General features: G+C 41.6%; 1 protein-coding gene across 12 annotated transcripts in view; it reads left to right on the plus strand.

Moving 5' to 3' along the window:
* Positions 1-22,593, plus strand: part of MAK (male germ cell associated kinase) — a 303,103-nt gene that overhangs the window by 38,605 nt on the left and 241,905 nt on the right. For 4 of the 12 annotated variants that reach the window (XM_086706296.1, XM_086706298.1, XM_086706295.1 and 1 more), the window contains 7 exons: positions 768-940; positions 3,848-3,996; positions 9,025-9,156; positions 11,558-11,632; positions 14,097-14,216; positions 15,546-15,575; positions 18,016-19,589. In XM_086706296.1, coding sequence (XP_086562422.1) covers positions 768-940; positions 3,848-3,996; positions 9,025-9,156; positions 11,558-11,632; positions 14,097-14,216; positions 15,546-15,575; positions 18,016-18,170 — 834 coding nt within the window. In that variant the 3' untranslated portion in view covers positions 18,171-19,589. Of the gene's footprint in view, positions 1-767; positions 941-3,847; positions 3,997-9,024; positions 9,157-11,557; positions 11,633-11,726; positions 11,948-14,096; positions 14,217-15,545; positions 15,576-18,015; positions 19,590-22,593 lie in introns of those variants that run through there. The other 8 variants (XM_086706305.1, XM_086706301.1, XM_025917083.2 and 5 more) reach the window with 7 other exon arrangements.

Consider the following 22,593-nt stretch of genomic DNA (forward strand, 5'->3'; position numbering starts at 1 on the left):
CTATCTGAAGAGTCTGGCCTTCGGGAATGCTGCCTGTATCTCCTCACTTTTTAGCTCAAAAAACATCCAGTGTTCTCCACTGCTCACAGGAGAGCTGCAGCTCGTTAGGCAGACGCTGGAAGGCCTTCAGACTCCAGCATCAGTCTGTCCTTGCAAGCCTGTCTTTCACTACTTCTAGCACCAACTATCTGCCTTAATAAGCACCAACCACCCTTCCTTCCCAGAACACACTCTGGCACTTTTCTATCAGAAAGTCACCCTCTTTCCCTCTTCCAAACTCTGGAACAACAACAATAGTAATAACAATCGTACCACCTAACTCAGTGACTCTCATCACGCGTTAGGCCCTAACCTAAGGACTTCCGATGTATTTTACTATTCAATTCAGAAACACTAATTAGACAAACATTGCATATCACCATTTAAGGAGGAGGAAACCGAGCCTTTGAAACGTTCAGTCACTTGCCCAAAGAGACAGTCACACATGGCAGTTTTCCAAATTATACAGCGATGAGCAGTTCTGATCCTTAAGTATTCGAGTCCTCCCCCAACCCAATGTCAGAGATCTCTCCTTCCTCGGAACCCCTATCCTGTTTTTAGCACGTGCTACCTATTTTTGTTAACACTTTTCATCGTGTGTCCGTGTTATCTTAACGATATGGAAGGCCCCTCGAGATCAGGTACTCTTAGTATAAGGTAGAGTAGCTTGTGCATAAAAGGCATTCAGCAAATGATTAGAGATGATGATGACTGATTTTCCACCACAGAAGCCAAATGGTACCCTGGGGCACAAAAGTGCTAGGAGGCGCTGGGGTCAGACGGTGTTCAAGTCTGGAGACAGCTGGGAAGAGTGTGAGGATTACGATCTTGGAGCCTCCTATTCCAAGCGGCCGAGCATGGGTGTATTCAAAGAAAAGAGGAAAAAAGATACCCCATTCCGGTAAGATTTCACATCCCTCAGGAAAATCTATTTTTATCATGTATCAACTTCATGTCACTCAGGACATACAAATGCAGGGAGACATTAAAGGCAATAAGCTTAATATTGTTCTCTTCCATAAACCCCAAATCTGTACACGTACCTCTGGGAAGGTAAGAATCTTGGCTTCTCACGGTAAAGATGCTCAGTATTAATGGCTGAGTGCTGCAGGCGCGTGGAGGGAGGGGCTCTTGTTAAGTTTTGAGCATACCCTGATGAAAGACGATCCCACGATTCCCACCTGAAATCTGCATGCCTATTTGAAGAAAGCAAAGCACAACCTACAGAGGCAATGATTTCTTCCCGTGGCGTTCAGGTTCCCTTATTTGTTTGTTTGCTATTCTAAACCTTTGGGATCACTTCCTAAACTTTTCCTGGAAGTTTAACGTCTCCAGCAGCCCCCTGTCTTTCTCTAAGCCCAGTATTCATGAGTGCACTATTCACCTTTGAGGTGAGGGTGGGTTAAACGTTGTGAACCAATGTGTGGGGAAATACTGTCTTTCTCTCTCCCTCTTTCTCTCTCTCTCTCTCTCTCTCTCTCTCGCTCTCTCTGGAATAAAAGAATAGGGAGAAAAACATATTGGCAGGAGGCAGGGAATTTTATCTAATAGCTATCTGGCATTCCCTTGGGGTCCACATATCTCTGAAGGTACATGGAGATTCTGAGAGGGGGACCTATGCTTGGATAATCCGCAGTCAATACGTTTCTAGTTTCTCAAATTCCATAGGGACCCTACCCTAAAATACATGAACTTGAGAATAAACCTGCTTAATCCCCCTGTGGAAAGTCACACCTCTTAGCATTTTCATATGTGAGTGGCAGGAAGGCCAAACAACTTTTGAGATGCTAAGCAAAAGGAGAAGTCAGAAGACCAACACCTTCCACTTGGAAGGCTTTGTTGTCCTATAGTATTTCTCTTCAAGGGAAAAGCCCACATTAGAAATAGGGAATTTTAGCCTATTTGGAAAGCACGTGTTGGAAAGCATGGAGATTCAGAACCACTAAAGCACCAGGACCCAGTGATGCTTATTCTTTTAAGTGTACCAGCATGTTCTGTGAAACTGTCTGATTTTTCAAAACCTACGGATATACATTATACATAATTTGTTGAAGATTCAGAGTGTTTATGGAATAAGGGTATGGAATAAGGGAATAAGTTAAGACTTATTTTATCAAGTTGTACCATGAAATACTCCAATTATAGTCAATCCTCATAATATTTCACTTTATAAATTATTTACTGTTTTCCACCTATTGTTAACAAGAAACAAGAAATAAAATGATTTAATTTACGATGGGAAATTATAGATGTCAGCTTAAAGATGTCAACATCCTAAAGACGTGTAGAGAGCTATATAATTCCTTTTTTTAAAAATAATTCTTCGCGTCTGCGTTGGCCTAGTCTGTAGATGACTTGAAAACTTTTTTTTTTAATCCATGACGTTCTAATTCCAGCTGAATTTTATCACGTACTTTTAGGGGTAGAAGAGATTTGAATCCAAACCTATAGATCGAGTTTGTAGTCCACATACTTAATTCTGGCAAGGAAATGATTGATAAATTTCAGTATCAATTATTCCTTTTCTCTTGAAATTCGTTCGAAAAACTGTATGACAATTTTTAATGTATTTCTTCCATTTTTTATTTTTTGGTATCTTCAAATGGCTTTATACGATTTAGACATAATAATGATTAAGATACTTCCATTTATTAAGCGCCTACCTAAATTTTAATTTGTAATCTTCATACTCCAGTACAACTATCTGCAGAGTAGACTACTGAGAGTCAGATAGGTTGAAGGAACAGGTTGCCTAAAGTCAGACGAGGCCTAATCCCAAACTAGACCTCTGTCTCTTTTTTTGCACCACACTATTTCTTAAGCAATAAGAGCTCAAACACTCGGCGCACTGAATGGACCCTGCTATTGTCTGCTCAGTTCCTCTGGCGGCCTAGGCTTCCTCATAAAGAACACAGAAGACCCAATGCTAAAGTGTGCAACTTTTACTGATGAGGTTGTCTCTTTTAAAGTCAACAAAAGCAAGATGTTTATACTTGCGCGCACGCTCGGTAGACGTTTACTAAATACAGAGATGTATTAAGCCACGGCAGGAACAGGATGTGGTCTGTCTGCAGCCCATCAAACGTATAGCAGCAGAAATAAGACCTTCGAGTCAGCATGACATCAGAGCAGAGCGTGCACGGAGTGCTGCTAACGAAGGAGCTGCAAAGAGCTCAAAAGTCCTGTTTACGGGCAGCAGAGCACTTCGAGGAGAGGAGGCTTTCTGGAATGATGGGTCTTGAAAGTGGGGCGAATCTCAGCGGTTGGCATGACTACAATGGGCTGAGCCAAAGGGAAAGGAGGCAGGAACGGGTGGGGCTGTTTCGAATGAAAGGGGCCCCCTGCCTGTGTCTAGAACTACCCCTGAGCGGGTGGGGGCAGCCAGCAGCTCAGAGGGCCAGCCAGGCCAGCGTCAGCCTCCGAGGGGGACCCAGACGGCCTTACTGATCAGACGTTACGTGAGTAGGCAGGGACGGTGGCCACGACGGTCCTCCCACAGGATCAACCCACCACCGCAGCCGGGGCTGGGGAGCCAGAAACATTATACGCAGGCAGTTTGCTGCTCAGCGATAAAGCTTTCTGTCACATCATGGCTGGTATCAGAAATGATTCCAGAGGCTGCCTGATACCTTTCGGGGGAGAAGTCGTCCCTCGGTGCTCCCGTCAGCAAAAGGACTCTGACGGGAACCGTGTTGAGTGGGGTGGCCTTGCCCGGTTTGAAGAGACGCGCGGGGGGCGGGTGGGGGACGCCGTAGCTGCCGTCGTCTCATTTTTCAAGTAGTGATGCTACCTTCTGTGGACTTTCAAGGCTTCCAGAGTCGGTGCCCTCAGCCTCGCACCACTCAGCAGGGGAAAACAAGAGCTTACCCGCTGCCGTTTCCCAGAAATCGGATTCTGAACTGTCGACTGCTTCCACCGCTAAGCAGTACTACTTGAAGCAATCCAGATACCTTCCAGGTGAGCAGAGAACATACAACGTTAATGCTAACTAGGGGAGGGGTCAGGCTTAAGCATCCTGGAATATTTGCAGAAAGGGCACCACTGAAACAGCGCTCTCTGCCGGCTCAGCCTGGTCAGTGCTTGTTCCCAAGTACTTTCTGGGTCCCCTGCCTCGGGGAAGTCGGCTCAAGAAATGCCTGGCAACCAAAAAGATGAGAATAGGCTTCAAAAACAAAAAAAAAACAAAAAAACCTCCCTCTCCCGCCAAAGCTCTGCCTTTAGCAAGCCTAAGTTTTATTAAAACAATTCTGCACCCCCGCGACACCATTTTATAAAATGTAGCATTTTACACTGTTTCCTAAATGATCGGGATTGTGTTTTTGAAAGATCATTGTGGGTAGAGCATACTAGGGGCTCAAGAGGCCACTGCACGTGTCTGGAACGAGAGGGTGATGGCTTGTTCCACAATGGTGAACGTGGACACAGAAATGGGTAAAATCTCCATGTATTTGAGTAGTGGAAAGACAGGACTTGCTGACAGATGGGCACGGGTGGTGGTAAAGAACGGAGGAATCAGTGTTGTCCCCTGGGGGGGGTGGTAACTTTACCCGAGAAAGGGGGAGATCGGGAGGGGACGGATGTGCCTAACTAGGGAGTCTCGGGAGTTGGGGTCGGGATGCCTAGTGAACATCTGAGTTGATCTATCTAGGAGACGACTCAATATATGAATCCGGAGCTTAGGAGAAAGACCTAGACAGATGGTGGGTAGTTTATGTCACGCCTGCAGGTAGCATTTTCTCCTCAAAGTCCACTTTAAAAAGAAAAGTTTAAATTCAACCTAGCCTAAAAGGGAATCAATTTTTAAGTGACCATATATCTATACAGATTTATCTTTAGTCCAAAAAGAGGGAAAGATGAAGAGCTGAGAAAAGAAGTCTTAGGTGGAGGGAAAGACCCTGGCTTCTCTGAATAAACAACAGGCTGCACATTTAGATTTTACAAGAGCTTAGGAGAGAGTGAGGAGGGGTGAGGTGGGGAGAGCCAGCAGTATTCCGGTAAGACAGCGCCGTGAGGGCAGGGGAAGGAATTTTGGGTTTATTCCAGCTCCGAAGGAGGCCTTTGGGGGGAACCTTGGGAGGTGAGTGGTGACATGTGACATACATGTTAAAAAGAGTGTGTAAAGGGTGGATCGCACAGGGCAAGACCAGAAGCAGGGAGGCCAGCTGGAAGCCACTGTGGCCCCCCAGGGAAACGAGGATGATGACTGAGAGGGAGCAGGGCTCCTGATAGATTTTGGAAATGGTCTTGCTGATGGATGTTGTAGAAAAGAAAAAGACAAAAGCCAGTTTGTGGCTTGAATCCTAGGTGGACGGTGGTGCTATGCTCTGAGATGGGGAAGACCGACGGGGAACAGGATTGGGCGGGAAAGAGGTGGTCAGGCTTGCATGCGGGCTGTTAGAGTCGAGATGCTTGTGAAACATTCCAGTGTGGAGAGGCCATGCAGGAGGGGGGAGGGAAGAGCCAGGAACACTGAGGAGGGATCTGGGCTACAGAGAACGGCGACGCCCAGACAGTATTTAAGTCCATGCATTGAACAGGATCACCTACAGAGAGACTGTGAGTGGGAACGATGGTAGCGGTAGAGGAGGAGGAGGAGGACGACTCGAGAGAGAGGAAAGGAAGGAGCCAGGCAGCTGAGGGGGAAAAACCATGAACAGGGGGTTTGCAGAAGCTGAGAAGGAACCATTTCCCGGAAAGAGTTTGCTGCTTAGCGGTTATGAGAAGGGACAGAAATGCCTGATTAAACTGAACAGTGGGGAGGTCCCTGAAGGACCTGAAACTTGGCGAGCAGTTTCAGTCTGGAATGGTGAGGGAGAACGAGGCTGGAGTGGGCTGCAAAGTGATGAGAGGTGAGAAGTTAGTGACTGAACAGGTAGACAACTCTGGAGATGCTTCGCTGTGACATTTTGGTGTTGATACCATGAGGAGTTCCGATCCTGCTGCAAAAGCAGGGATGTAACAAAATTCCCAGAACACAGATTCATGGGGGATATTTTCCCCTGTTTAAACATAAATCAATCCTATAGCAAATTGGTATTTTCTTATCTGTACAAGGGAGCCCTCTGGCGGTGGGAAAGGCAACTGTAAGTTTTTATCAGGATAAATAGATCCAAAGCACTCTGTTTTCATAGTTCTGCTCCCTAATGTGGTTTTCTGGGACATATTTCAGGATACCTGAAACTGGCCTGGTCATTTCCTTTTTAACTAGAAAGATCTATCCGATCCTGCAAATTACTGTGGGTCAGAAGCATGGCTATAATTGAGACCATAAATAGACTTGAAATTAGAACTGCTTAAAATCTAAACTTGAGTCTTCCTGTTCCCCTGTTGGCATTTTTTTGCCTTGAAGATGCCCCTCTAGAGCCGGATGAGATTTGAAACTAGAATTGAGCTCAGTTCAGTCACTCAGACAAACATTTACTGAGCTCCTGTCATGAGCCAGCGATGACTGCAGAGGATAGAAACCGAAATAAGAAATGATGCTTGACATTTACGATCCATAGTTATTTTTATAATTAAGTATCTTTAGGAATTAAAAAAAAAAAAAAGAATATGTTTGGGGGCTTTTTTTTTTTTTTTTTTTTACCATAAAGCCAAGCATAAAAGCATCAATTGATTCTTAAGCGTCAATCTTTAGGATCATGGGAGCTCTAGAAATGTACCATATACTTTCAGGGCAGCATGGCATTATTCTACAAGACTTGGCAGATCTGTGGCATTGGCCTGCAGGGAGAGGGACGCAAGAGTCCTAGTTATTGACCTGCTACTGACCGGCTGTTTACTGGAGCAAGACTTTGAGACTGTTTTCTGTTACTTACAGTGGGACTGCACTCACCTCTCCGCTCACCCTGTAAGCCTTAGGTACTTAATTATCGCATAAGGGAGTCACAGAGTGTGCGATGGAAGTGAAAACCATCTCTGGGGGTGCCCTCTGGTCTCACTCCCTGCTCCCAGAACTGGGCTCTCTGGCACAAACCGATGCCACCACGCAGGCGGGGAGGGCCGCTCCTTCCCCAGCACTTTTGAAACCCTGCTCCTTCTCAAGTCCGTTTATCGCCTCTGTCCTTCCTTCCACCCTGTGTATTCAACGTGCTGTGTTATTTCTACACTTGCCTTTCCCACTGCATTTTAAATTTAACCTGGCACACAAATCCCTACTTGATTTGACCCCTGCCCCCTTCTCCAGCTTTATTTTGTGCCAGTCCCACTTCTTTCTCCAACCATGGAATGGCTCGGGGTTCCTTCCCATCTTGGGTCCCCAGCCTACACTGTGGCCTCTCCCAGGAGCACAGCTCCCACCCCCTCCCGAGTCCCAACGAGATTCACATTTCAGCTTAAAATTACTTTTTTAAAAAAAAGACTGGTGGGACTTTTAAAGAAAGTTTCTTCTGTTATTTGCCTGCCCTCTCAGCACCAGATTCCTTTAAACAATTTATATACCATTAATTACCTATTTGTAACTGTTAATGTTTCCCTTCCCTTAGATTATTAAGACCCAAAAGGGTAGACACTATTTTGCTCACCACTTTTTGTCCAATGCCATACACAATGCCTGGCATGTGATAGGTGCTCAGTAGATATGTGTTCACTGATTTACTTTCCTCTGAGGCAAGGGGTGATGGTATATTCATTTCTACCTCTGTCTATCAGTGTTTGGTATATAGAAGGTGCCCAGTAAAAGCTTGTAAACTAATATGTAAATGACTTCACATTCTAGATTGTGTCAATTTCCAAGAAATCTGGAATGTTCAAAAAGACAAAGCAATTGTCTTTGCTAATGGATATATTTAATAATAAAAAAAAAAAAACTAGGGATATCCGAAGGCTAACTGGATTAACAAAATAATTTAACTACTCAGGGCCCATTCTTTGTTGAACTACATTTATGAAAACTGTTCATTTAAGGAGATTAGTTTTTCCCCCCTACCTTGTCTTGTCTTTGGGGATAAAGGATTTTCTTGTATTGACTTCTTCGTATGAGTTATTGCTACCTTTTTAGTAAGTGCATCTTCTTTACTGTCAGGCAAGTGCCTATGATATATAGTTCTACTGGTAGGTCTTGTATCAGAATCCGAAATCCATAAGGAGCTCTACGCGATAAGAAAGGCAAATTATTTACATGGAGGAGTGTTTCATTAGAGTACTGATGACTGGTAACTTTGAGGCTCAGTACAGAGTAGCCTGGCCTTTTCATGGCTTCAAAACAAGGGATATTATTATATGTCTCATAAATGTGAAACCTTGCTGAGGAGTTCACTCTCTGAAGAGCCAGAGCTCATCCTGTCCGGAAAGAGGTGCTAACTTCCTGCGTTAATGGTAGTCCTTGGTGAGGATTTCTCTTGTATTTGCTAAAGAAAACACATGTACGACCCAGAGACGTAGACTGTGTGATGTCTTTACCTTCTCGTAAGTTGCATCCAATTTATTATCAGTGAAAAGAAGTCAAGTTCAGGAAGTTTTCAAATCTCTTAAGAATAAGTTAAAACACCACCCTTTGACCATTAGTACCAAAGTCTAAAGTTGCCTCCACATTTCACAGATTTCAGAAAATCATAAAGAGTTTAGATTTTATTATTGTCTAATATGCAATAAGTTTCGGAGATCTTTACACACCACATGCAAGCTCTCAATTCTCCTGGCTACACGTCAAGGGTCTGGCGCATATCCATGTATTTTTAAGTACGTACTTAAAACAAGTCAGTTTGAAGAAAATTTTTGTACCACCTCAATTTTTATAAGACATTGAGCCAGAGATGTCCAATGTTCAATGATTATTACTTGTATTATAGAAAATACCTTGTGTTTGCAAAACACACTGTGAGGATTCCACATTATTGAAGGAACTGCTACATTGTAACATAAATTTATTTCCATTCGCCTCCAACTTATTTCTAGTCTTCATTTGAATGTATTATGTATTTATCTGTCAAGTTAATGATCACACCCTAACTTTTCAAATGACTACTTTGATTTTGTTCTTCTAAGGTGTAAATCCCAAGAATGTGTCCTTGGTAGCCAGTGGAAAGGATATAAACCCATATACTTGGAGTAATCAGTTATTTCCTAAGTCATTGGGACCCATGGGGGCAGAACTTGCTTTCAAAAGGAGTAACGCAGGTAAAGTAAAAACACACTTAAAGTATAAATTTACATTGTTTTCCTTCTGCAGATTTTGACTTCTAACTATATTGCAGCTGCCTTCTTCCAACTGAGATAACCTTGGGGGTTTTCGAACTGGTACTTGAGCACAGGTGGTTTTAAGGCAGTCATGTGCCAGATCTCGACTTCCATGTGGATTCTTTCCTAAAATGGATCTCCCTGAGCTGTGTCTCTATTCTCCTACTTTACAAAACAAAAGACAAATTGCCTGTTTACTATGGTTGTTTCCTTTTCCCCAAAGTGTAAAAATATCACCTATACCTGGGGTGCCAATCCAAGAGACAGTTTCGTAAGTTGCGAACAATGTTGAGAGAGCGAGTAATTGTGATAACTGGGGAACAAGTCCTGTTGAAGTCAAGTGGTTTCCAAATTTTGTGGTAACCTTCACAAAATTGAAGAGCCTAATTGAATTATTAGCTGACAGATAGTCAAAACTCATTTTTAAAATCACTGTATGAGTTTTGGTCCAGAACTCTGAATAGAATTCACTGAATGTGGTAACAAAGCTGTAATAAAACACCTTTCATTCCCAACTATCTGTTTATGTTAAACAAGGTTTCTCAGTGCTTACATTTCCAAAAAGGAACAAGAAAAAAGGAACGGAATTGGTCCTGAAACCTGATTTTAGCAATAAGCAACATTCATTTGTGGACACGCAGACAGCTTGAATAAGCTGCCGTCTTTCTCAGTGAGATGAATTTCCCCCCAAAATAATGCCTTTTAATGTTTAGTATGTTATACTATTTATAATGTTTATACTATTCAGCTTTTTTGATTAACTACATACAATGAATTGTCATAATTATAACTAACCTAATCCAGGAAAAAAGTATTTTAACATACTTATGGTTATAAAAAAATTTTTAAAGGTTTCAATTTATACATACTTTTGAGTGGTCAATTTAAAGACTTTTAAGCCTAAACTTTTATTTGTTTTTCTTAACCTAAAATTATATTTGGATAAAATCTGGGCTTTGACATGAATAAAAATAAAATTTTAGAGAGAAATGGGATTAATGTGAAATTTCCAGCTGTTAAAAAGGAATATGTTCATGTATTTTGTAAGTCAATATTGGTGGGCATAAAATCACCACGGTATTGGGGCACCTGGGAGGTTCAGCTGGTGAAGCATCTGACTTGGGCTCAGGTCATGATGTCACCATCCATGAGTTGAAGCCCTACACTGGGCTCCATGCTGACAGCTCAGAGCCGGGAGCCTGCTTCAGATTCTGTGTCTTCCTCGCTCTCTGCCCCTCCCCCACTTGCATATGCTCTCTCTCTCTCTCTCAAAAATAAACAGACATTAAAAAAAAATTTCCTTAAATCACCATGGTACTTAGATTCCATTGGTTACGGTTAAAGGAGAGATGGAATAGTTTTATTTTTAAATGTCTATAATTATAATATTCCACAAAGGACAACTTTTGGAACTATAAAACTTATGCTGAAGGATCTTACATATCATTTGAAAATGTGTAAAGAAGTAAAGCATTCTTTTTAAAAAATAGATAGTTTTCTGGTATTGGACCCAAAAACCACCTGAGGATCACTATGGTAATCTACTGGGATATTTTTTTTTTTTAATTTTTTTAAATGTTTTTATTTATTATTTTTTTTAATCTTTATTTATTTTTGAGAGAGACAGAGACACAACGTGAATGGGTCAGGGGCAGAGAGAGAGGGAGACACAGAATCCGAAGCAGGCTCCAGGCTCTGAGCTGTCAGCCCAGAGCCCGATGCGGGGCTCGAACTCACGAGCTGTGAGATCATGACCTGAGCCGAAGTCGGACGCTCAACCGACTGAGCCACCCAGGCACCCCATGCTTTTATTTATTTTTGAGACAGAGAGAGACAGAGCGTGAGCAGGGGAGGGGCAGAGAGGGAGACACAGAATCCGAAGCAGGCTCCAGGCTCCCAGCTGTCAGCCCAGAGCCCGACGCGGGGCTCAAACTCACGGGCCATGAGATCATGGCCTGAGCTGAAGTTGGACACTCAGCCGACTGAGCCACCCAAGCGCCCCATCTACTGGGATATTCTGATGTGACGTTAATCTTAACACCGTGGACATTTTAAGCGTCAAACACTGCAGCACTGTAATTCACTTATTTTTGCCAGTATTTTAAAATAATATCCACCAGACCAATACAAATGAGTTATGGTTAAATACAACTTTGAGTCTCAGGGGAATCTATACTTGGCTGGCATCAGATGAAAGCTGAGACCACACATGAGAATGCTTTCTCATGCTAAGGGTTCTTCCTGATCTTTTCATTAATCATCTAACCAATCCATTTTTTTCTCTGCTTTTCCTAAAACATTCTTATTATTCATTCTTTCTTTCCACCTGCCTTCTCTTCAGAGGAAAGCATAATTAAAACAATTGAAAAACTATCATGTAATGAAAGTTTTCCTGAAAAATTAGAGGACCCACAAGGTAATTTCTGGGCATTCTAGATGAGTGCAACTTGTTCTTTGAATACCTTGTCCACTTTTCTTTTCCACATTTGCTCTGAATCCTGCCATACAAGGCCACTATGAAGGCCAAGGTCACTTCTTTGAGAAGTCAGATGAGGACTAGGAGAAAGAGAAGCATTCCACATCATCAGAAACACCATTCTTCAGTAGTTGGAATTCTAAGACTAACATGCTCTCAGGAAGTTCTATGCTCATCTTCTTAAACTAATTATGACAATTTATATAAGTGAAGCAAATCTGCTGAAAAGAATTAAAAGATTTCCTTATTTCGTAATCAGTATTCCTGCAAAACTTCTTTTTAAGTTCTGAAACTCATTTTTGAAGTGCTAACAATCATTTAAAATTAAAAGCTAACCAGGTTAATAGAGGCAGTAGATTTCCTAGGGGTTCAAGGTCGCTGGTGTCAACAGTGCTACTGACTCCAGCCTAAAGATCTGCAGCTCACAAGGCACTTCGAAACTATGTAGCCAAAGTAATTTAAGAAAATTTCCTTTTCTGTGCATTTTTCCGTAGCAACTTCTTCTTGTAATAGTAAGATGCAGCCTATTAACTATTCGGCACACGACTTTTAGAATCGGACATATCCCCATACTATCACTCAGTAGGCCTTGTGACTGTGGACAAGTTCCTTAGGCTCCCTACGTCGGTTTCCCCACCTACAAAATGGAGGAAATCATATTTACCAATGTATTATTATATAACCATACCTAGGATTTTTGTCACAGTAAGCATTTAGCAAGTGTCTGCTCTGGTGAGAAGGATGAGACCAAGAGCAATGTTCTGAAGCTGCTGCTGAATGTGATCACTGCCTTGAACTTTCTTTCAAAAATCTTTCAAAGTAGAGGGCTGACTGCTGATTCTGAATGGGCACTCGAGGGAGGCGATCATGCTTATATTCAGTAGTGTTAAAACTGTATAAGCTGATAACGTGCTCACTGTGTAAAATCCTATTTCTGCGACAACGCTGCTGTTTGACGTTTGTTGGTTCAAGAGCAGACACTTACTGGGAGCCTACTATGCACAGCGCTGTGACAGACTCAGGGACGAGAAGTTCACAGTCCAGACTTGCGAACAAGTAACACTGTGAAAAATGCTTCAGTCATAGCTGCCAAGCAAGCAGTTCTTGAAACCACCACCATGATCTGAGCCCCGTTTCACCTCCTTGCTGAGACACCTGTCTCCTCTCCTGCACGGCTAGGCTCTCGAAGGAGAAATTACATCCATTTCTTCCCTTATTTCCAGTTTGCTCTTCAGCTCACTGTCTTTTGTCCTCAGATGGCTTCAGGCCACTGAAACAGCTCCTGCCAGGTCCTGACATTATCCTAGTGGCCAGATCCCAAGGGTGGTGCAAATCCCATCAGACCTCTGCCTCTCTGGCCTCCCTCCTCTCTCCGCACACTGTATCCTCTTGGCTATTCAGACCCTGCTCCTCCCCCACCTACCCTCCCTACTCCCTCTTCTCCACGGGGTCCTTTTCTGTCGTTTCCCTCAATGCTGGTGCTCCCTGGGGTTCCATTCTGGATCTTTGCACATCCACAGTCCCTCTGAGCTGGCTCCTCCGAGCCCATAGCCCATAATTGCCATAGCTTGATAATTCCAAATCTCCAGGCCTACTCAACACTACAACTCAAATATCCCATGGCCATCATGTCTTTCCAACAAACCTGATTCTCCTGTACTGCTGTTGTTAGTCACCTAAGATACAAACTTAGGGGTTTATATTCCTCTTTCCCTCCCCCTCCTACCCCATATACCCACTCCGTTCTCTTCTGCATTGCCTCTGTGACTCCCTGAATTCAGGTCCTCATACTTACTCATTTCAGCTATAGCAATGACCTCCTGTCTTCTGCCTCTACATTTCCCTCCTTCAGCCCCTCACTCTACAGCCCCCAGGTTGATCATTCACTAATAGCGATGAGGATGATGATGAGGACAGCTGACGTTTATTGAACACCGGATTCTATGCTAAGTGCTTTGCCTACATCTCATTCAATCCCTACAACAACCCTATGAGTAGGTGCGGTCATGGTAGTGATTTTCCAGAACGAAGACAAAGCACAGAAAGCAGTGCAGGGATGGGGGCTTCCTGGCAGGAGACATACTCTCAGGGTAAGAGTGGAGTCATAAAAAAAAAACCTGGTGTGTTCAGGGCAAACAGCCTTGGGTTCACATTCTAACCTGGTCACTTACCGTGATAATTTAAGCAAGTTCTGAGAGCCACAAGGTGTGGGTAAAATATACCTCCCAAAGGGTTGTTATACGGACTGAATAGGATGGTCTCTAAAGCCATAGTACAGTGCTTGGAATAGAGTCAGTCCTCAAAAAATAGAATCTAGAATTAGTAGGCGTGTAGTATTCAAGTTACTCTCGGGTGCTTTAAAATTTTCACCTTCTGACTATGAAACTTTATGATACATCACTAGGAAGTCTTGGAAGTTATGCTACTTACAATCAGTCAGGATACATTCCTTCCTTTCTCAAAAAAGAAGTGGGGTCAGCTGGCCAGAGGATACACTTAGCACCTCTTGGTGCAACAACTACAGGTAAGAACAACTTTACAGTTTTTAAGATTTCTGACCAGAAAGGAGCTTTTTCTAAGTTTATACACTTTGCCCAAGCGGAGACTTTTAAATTAGTCTCACTCACCTTGTTAACACAGTTCTAATGATTTTTGGCAAAATGCCCCTTCTTCTGAAGGTGCGGTCTGCGAGTCTCTTGTAAGAGCTGCCTTTAACAAAGTGGTGACTTGCAAGGCATACGGATTATGCTACTGAACCTGCACAAGACTGGATGAGGTAGACCTTTCACAGAGGAGGAAAGTGACATCAAGTAATTGACCAAGGGTCATCCAGCTCCTAAGTGGTAGAGCTGGGAGAGGAGCCGGTTTGTGAAATTCCAGAACACGCTGTGTGACCCAACGGGATGTAAAGAAGGTGCATTTTTCAGAGCTGCCCACCCGGTCGGTACCTGGCACAGGGTGGGGGCTTCATAAACACGGAGATGCTGTTCGTGTATCACTCCACAGGCAATTCCCGTGCGGAGTGAAGGGAGCCGTGGCAGAACTTTCCCACCCTGGCTCTGGCTTTGCACCGGTAGTAGATGGTGGAGGCTTGGCTTATTCCCCCACCCTCCGGTCATGACCAAGTAGGCTGTGTGCCCTGCGGTGGCGTGGTGGTGACTCTGTACTTGAGCTTGACCAGGTCTGACTATGAAGGCTCTCAAAACGACTCTAAAATAGAAGTCCTCAGGAAGGCACTTAAAATAAACATTAAGGCAGACAGTCAGAAGTTTGGGAAGATAGGGAGTTGTATAAATTCCCTCTGAACTTCAAACTCCTGATTAGAGTTCACACTCTAAAGTTCTCTGAAGTCCAACCTCTAAAGTTCACACTGTTGGAGCTAAAACTGTGAGAAGCACGGGACTTCTGTAATTTATGATTTCGTACCACAGTAGCACTGCTCAAACAGTACTTAGTTACCTTATCTGTGAAAAGCATCGCTTCATTATCTCTCTGCTGAAACAAAATATGTAAGTAAACACATTATACACAGCAAGTGATAGATTTTTTTTTTTTTTTTTTTTTTTTTTTTGAAGCCTCAGGTATTTTAAGCCAGCCTGACAATGAGTCAGCAGCCATGGCTTAGTAGCAATTTTTAGAAGAAGAGGAGAAAACCAAAATGTTTCAAACTGGTTTGTTATCTAAGTGTCTGCTCTTAGAAAGTGAAAGTGGGCATTTTAAAAAACGATTTTTGCAAGATATTGAAGGCCTTTGTATATTAAGCATTCTGTCAGATTAGCATGCATGTTCCTGTTTTTTTTTAAGTAAATGCTTTCTCATAACTTTTCATCTCTTCATTTCCTCTGCTCATCAGATGTTCCTACAGATGGTGATAGGAGGAAAGGTAAAAAAAAGAAGTAAATATTAATCATCCTCAAGTGGTCAATGCCAATCCTTAGGAAAACACTGTTCTGTAAGAGATGTGTCTTTCAGTACTCCCACTGGTGTGAGAGTTTCCCACAAAAGAATAAAACCAGGTCATTACCGTATTTCCTCAACTATTTCCCCTTCTCTCATAAGCCTTCCTCTCTGCTCTTCCCCAGCCTCGCCCCCAGGATTAGAGAAGAAAAATCGAATTAATTTCTTCCAGCTTCCCCATGTAATCTCTCACCCCAAACTTCCCAACACCTCCTCCCCGACTCCCTGCCTTGTGGTAACAAGGACTATGAGGAGTGACTTCTTCCCTACATGGCCGCCCTTTGCAAGGGCAGGGAGGGCCCTGTTCTAAGTGAGCTATGTTCATTAACTCTACTCCAGAAGGTACTATTATTACGGTCTTCATTTTACACGGGTTTTACTTCTTGCTAAAGGTTACATAATCAGGGCACGGATCACAGGCAAACATCTTTCCTTTGGCAAATATTTTCTGCAGGAAGTTAAATGCCCTTGATAGGACACGTGCTGTTTTTAAAAAGAGGGCACAGCAAGCGTGAGAGGGCTGCCTGCCCCACTAAGGAGGTGCGGGGCAAGGTCCGGCTGACACAAAAGTGTTCCTTGCCTTGCCCCCGGATCTCACCTCCTCTGGCAGCTGCTGAGTTCTTCCCCAAGGGTGCTTGAGTCCTGAGATTATTATTTCTCAGAAAGGAAATCTTGGCAAAACGATTCCCTCTTCAGCAGTTTTAAAAACGTTTTCCTGGACATGGTTTCCCTCAAATGCATTCAGGACCTGACGTAGCTAGGTCATGAGCTGGGAAAAAAGTTCTGTTACTCCCCAAATCCCTCACGTTGCAACACCAGAGGCTCGCCCAACTGTTAGCTGAAGACTTCGTCCCCTCTCCCGTCCCCTCTCCCGTCCCCTCTCCCGTCTCTGAAATCACTCACCAGGGGACTCTCTGCCTCTCTCTCCTCCTCGTTCCACTCCCTCCCTCTCACCTGCTCTCTCCTCCACCCACAGGCCCATTAGGTCTGCAGCCTTCACAAATTTAACAGACTGGTGTGTGTCCACACTCCCGTGGGATAGAACAAAAGGGCTGTTCCTGGAAAACCTGGTTAACTGTTTAACCAGTCCTTCCTTCACAGTTCAGGGTTAACTGGCTATTAACCCACCTTATCAGGTTGCTTTCTATCGCCTTGAACCTGGAGAATTTTAAACCTGGTCAGGGCAGGATGATAGGACCAGGTGACTATCCCCAGGGCAGTTCCTCACTTAATGCTTTATTCCCATTAAGCTGAGGTCAGCAGCACACTGGACCCACGTGCTCCCATAATTTCCCCTCCACTTTCAGTTTTACAGAGAAAGTTTAAGAAGAAAAAAACAAAAAAAACGAAACAGGGAAACCATGCAAGTGAATAGAGTACAGGTAGTGTTCAGTGTGCAAAATGGTCAGCCTCGTCTCAAAATTGACACTTAGTTTAATCCAAGAGTGTCAGCCACCACACAGTGTGAAACGATACTTAAATCCCAGATTGAAGGATCAAACATCCCTCTTCAGATAGAACATCTATGATGCTCAGCCGTAAATATGAAGTGAGGGCAGGCGAAGGAAGGACTGGAGAAGAGTCCAGTCATTAAAGTTCTCTGCAAAATGATTTACTGCTCTGTCATTTGAGATGTTTAAGCGATTTTAGCTTGTAAGCTGTTCAGACAACAAATACCTAACAAATCAAAATTTCACAAATATTTAATCAGCCAAATTTATGAATAAAGCAGACCCTATGATGAACAGTTTGGGATCTTAGGACTGGCTCACCTTTTAAAGGAATTCTGTTATCGCCCTTCATTTTCCCAATTAAAAAAAGGAAGTTTCTTGCTTCTAAAAACCATATTTTCATGGTTAAAAGAAATCTTCTGTGGGATCCCATCTGTGGAGCTCCATGAAGCCCGAGCTTTATAGGATTCACAATTACAAATAAAGTTTCCGTAGTGGGTATTATGCTCGAGTATTATTCAGATGTAACCACTGTGGGATTTTACAAAGTCACTAATAACACTGTGGGTTATTGCCTGTCCAACCTGAACCAAGAATTTTCTTGGTCATCCTAATTCATGTTGCCAACCTAAGTGTGATAGGCATTTGAGTGAACCCATAAAAGCAGCAGCAGTAGTCAGAACTGTAAACCAGTGAGCTACTGAGAATTCTGTATCAACATCACACCACACTAGAGTTTTTCATTTTACTATTAAAAAAAAAAACAAAAAAACACAAACCCTTAGAGACCACTGAACTAATCTTTTAAAGATAAATTCAAAACTCCCCCATGAAATGAAAAGATTTAAACTGCCTTATTTTCAATTTGACAATCCAATGAATAAAGTTCTAACTTCCAATTCTGATTTCTTCCAGAATACACCTGGAACACAAAACCCGGTCGGGGGCAGTTTTCAGGACCTACTTACAATCCTACGGCCAAGAATCTTAACATTGTGAACCGTGTGCAGCCGGTTCCCTCAGTGCATGGAAGGACAGACTGGGTGGCCAAATATGGCGGACACCGGTAGAAGAATGGTGCAAAGCCCCACAGCATTCTCCACAGAGTCCATGCAAGTCCCCAGACCCTGGGAAATGTGTACAGATGTCTATTTCTACTGAGTTCTGGAAGCAATACGAAGTAGTGGGTACTCTGCAGAGCAAAAATCATCTCCTACTATTTTCTTTCTTTCCTACAAATGAAATCCAATTTCTTAGCATCAATTGCCCACAGCGCTGACACGCGTACGGGTAGGACTTTACAAAGTATTGAATAAACTATTTGCCAAAGTATCAAGTGTTTGATCTACCAATTAATAGTTACTAAGTATAAGACACTTTTTTAAAACAGCCTCCAGAAAGTAAGTGTTTAGAATGTTTTCGTTTTCATCTGTTATTTGCCTAAATTAATTTTTTGATTGGCCTCAGAGGTGTTTTTGTTTTGCTTGGTTTTGGGTTGCTTTTTTTTTTTTTTTTTTTTTTTTTTTTAAATGGCAACCTCGGTGGTCTGTCAACCAGAGCTCGTATTTGGTTAAGGCTCTATCTTACCAGTTTGGCAATGGCAGAGCATGCTGATTTTATCATCTGGTTTTCTACTCTGAAATTATGGAAGCAGTGGTAATTCTTGAGCAGGGCATCTTTCTTCGGAATAAATTTATCTTTAACATAAAGATTTCAAAATTTTGACACCCGGTGTTAGTGGAGAAAGAGTCTATTATTTGACTTTGACCAACACAACTCCTGTGAATTCGTGGTGACTATCAATCTCAATGGCTTAATGACTCCCAGATCAACCAAGGTTCTCATCATTACATCAGTAAGAGAGTTCTTGAAACTGTGATGTTTGCTCATCACACTTTCAAAATACCTTGTTTCCATGTTCCTACCAGACACAAAGATGAGGTGCGCCAGCTTTCGCCCAAAGCAAACTCTTGCTGCGCTGCAGATCGCTGACCTGGCTCCGACCTTGATATTTACTCTCAAGAGCAAATGCAATTCAGTTGCTATAGCAGTGATTCACTTAGTACAATTTTTTTTTTTTCTTAGTTCTGTTTCTAAACTGGTACTTAAAAGAGACATCTTGAACTTGGGACTATATTTAAATTTGCCATTTTATGGACTGAACATTAATACTGTATATTCTTTTTAAAGAATAATGCTGTTATCAACTGTAATTTTTATGTTTTTTGACTTTGTAACAAATGCTAATGTAATTGGCATCATCTTGTGGACATTATCCAAAGACATCATAAAATAATAGTAATACGGTATTTTTGTATAGAAGATTCAGCTCACCTTGTTGAAAACTGTTAAAATCTGAAGAGTAATTTATGATGATGGTAATGGCTATATCTATTTGTACAGTTTTAATTAGTGTCTCAAAGCTAAAAAATTATTTTGTGTTGCTGGAAGATTTTACACTTGATAGATATTAAAATTAATATAGTTAACTGGTGTGTTTTCTTTACACTTTTAAACTTTATACTTCTACTCTGAGGCCTATTTGTTCTTTTAATTATAGACTTTTGTTTTTCTAGCAGTTTTAGGTTTATGGAAAAATTAATTGGGAAGTACAGAGTTTCCATATACCCCTCCTTAAGGGCCCCTCCCCAATTTTCCCTATTAACACTTCGCATTAGTGGGGGACATTTGCTGTAACTGATGAGCCAGTATGAGTACATTAGGTCCTTCGTTTATACTAGGGTTTCACACTTTGTGTTGTCTATTCTCTGGGTTTTGACAAAATACATAATGGCATATATCGACCGTGACAGTATCATAGAGATTAGTTTCACTGCCATAAAAAATCCCATGTTCCACCTAGTCATCCTTCTCCACTGCCTCTTCGCCCCACCAAACCTCTGGCAAACACAAATCTTTTTATGGTCTCCACTGTGCTCCTTTTCCAGAATTGCCATGTAGTTGGGATCATACAGTATGTGGCCTTTTCCGACTGCCTTCTTTCAAAATTTAAGTTTCCTCCATGTCTGTTCTTAGCTTATCTCATGTCTGTTTACTGCTAGCTAATATTTCATTGTATATATGCATCACAGTTTATCCATTCACCCACTGAAGATCATCTTGTTTTCAAGAATGAGCAATTATAAATAAAGCTGCCAGAAACATTCATTGCATACTTTTGTGTGGGCATCAGTTCTCACCTCATCTGCGTAAATTCAAGAGGCATAATTACTGGATTATCTGGTAGGAATATATTTCGTTTTGTAAAAAAGCAGCAGGCTACTTCCAAGGTGGCTGCACCATTTTGCATTCCCAGCAGCAGTGAATGAGAGTTCCTACTGTTCCACATACTCACCACCACTTGGTGTTGGCAGATTATCAGTGTCCTAGATTTTGGCCATTCTTATAAGAGTGCAGCAGTATGTCATTTTAATTTGCAGTTCCCTGACAACATAGGATGTGGACTATCTTTTCATATGCTTATTTTCCAGCTATATATCTCCTTTTACAAAGTATTATTCAGATCTTCTACACATTTAAACACTGGATTATTTGTTTTGTTATTGAGAGAGAGAGAGCGAGAGAGCGTGAGTGGGGGAGGGGCAGAGAGAGATGGAGAGAGAGAAGCCCAAGCAGGCTCCTCACTGCCAGCACAGAGCCTGATGTGGGGCTTGAACTCACGAAACTGCGAGCTGGGTGCCTAACCAACTGAGCCACGCAGGTGCCCCTTCTTACTGTTGAGTTTTAAGAGTTCTTTGTATATTCTGGATAACAGACTTTTATCAGATTATGTCTTTTGCAAATATTTCCTCCCAGTCATTGGCTTATCTTTTCATTCTCTTAACAGTGTCTTGTGTACTGCAGAAATTTTTAATTTTAATGAAATGCAACTTGTCATTTTTTTCTTTCATGGATTATAATTCTGGTGTTGTATGTAATAAATCATCACCAAACCCTAGGTCACCTATGATTTTCTCTTGTTAGCTTTGGGAGTTTTTATATTTTACATTTATATCTGTGACCTATTTCACGTTTGTTAGGTCTATGTCTAAATTTTCTTTCCATTTTTTGCATGTTTATCTCCAGTTGTTCCAGCACCATTTCTTGGAAGAAACTATCCTTTTGCCACTGAATTGCCTTTGCTAGTTCACCAAAGATCAGTTGACTTTATTTCCGGGCTTTCTATTCTGTCCGATTGATCTGTATCTATTCTTCCACCTATACCACAGTGTCTTGATTACTATAGCTTTACAGAAGTTTTAAGTCAGGTTAACATCAGTCCTCCAACTTTGTTCTTCTCCTTCAATTTTATGTTGGCTACTTTGCGTCTCTTACCTCTCCATATAAACCAGAGTCAGGTGCCAACATCCCATAGAATAATTTACTGGGATTTTGGTTGTATTGGACTGGATCTAGACCAAGTTGGAAAGAACTGACACCTTGAAAATATTCTCTTCTTGTAGTGCATGGACCATCTCTATTTATTGTCATCTTGACATCTTTCATCAGCGTTTTATAGTTTTCCTAATATAGGTCTTATAAATATTTGTTAGATTTATTCCTAAGCATTTCTTCTTTAGCGTTAATATAAATGGTATTGTATTTTAATTTCAAATTTAAATTGTTCATTACTCATATATAAGAAGGCAAATGACTCTGTGTATTAACTTTGTACCTAATACCTTTTATTACCATTTATTAAGTCCAAGAGTTTCTTTGTTAATTCTTTGAGATTTTCTACATAGACAATCATGTGATCTGCAAACAAAGTTTTCTTTCTTTCTTCCCAGTTTATCTTTTATTTTCTTTTCTTGTCTTATTGTACTACAAGGACTTCCAGTAAAATGTTGAATAGGTGAGGCAAGAGTGAATATCCCTGTCTTGTTCCTGATCTTAGTGGGAAAACATCTAGTTTCTTCCCATTAAGTACGATGTTAGCAGATGTTGTTTATCAAACTGAGGAAGTTTTCTACTCCTAGTTTGCTGAGTTTTATCAGGAATGAGTTTTAGACTTTGTCAAATGCTTTTCCTACATCTATTGCTATCATCATTGGTTATATATATGATTTTTGCTCTGTAGCTTGTTGATGTGATGGATTACGTTAATTGCTTTTCGAATGCTGAATCAGCTCTGTATATCTGGAATAAATTCCACTTGGTCATAATATGTAATTCCTTTTATACACGGTTGGATTCAATTTGCTAATATCTGGTTGAGGATTACTATATCTATGCTTATATTTTATATTACATATATAAAAGGACACTATAGAGACTAAACAAAGAAACTCAATGCTGAGACAACTGAATGGTTTATATATATAAAATATAGGCACATGTATAGATACAGATAGAGTGAGAGAGAATGTACCTAATGTTAACAAGTGAATTAAAATTAGGTAGAGATTATGTGAGTAATTATGAATATTAATGAAACTTTTCTGTAGATTTGAAATTTTTCCAAATAAAACTTAAAACAAGATAAATATACGA

Source organism: Puma concolor, chromosome B2 (genome assembly GCF_028749965.1).
Source record: "Puma concolor isolate L17-30 chromosome B2, mPumCon1.1.hap2, whole genome shotgun sequence".
Lineage (NCBI taxonomy): Eukaryota > Metazoa > Chordata > Mammalia > Carnivora > Felidae > Puma > Puma concolor.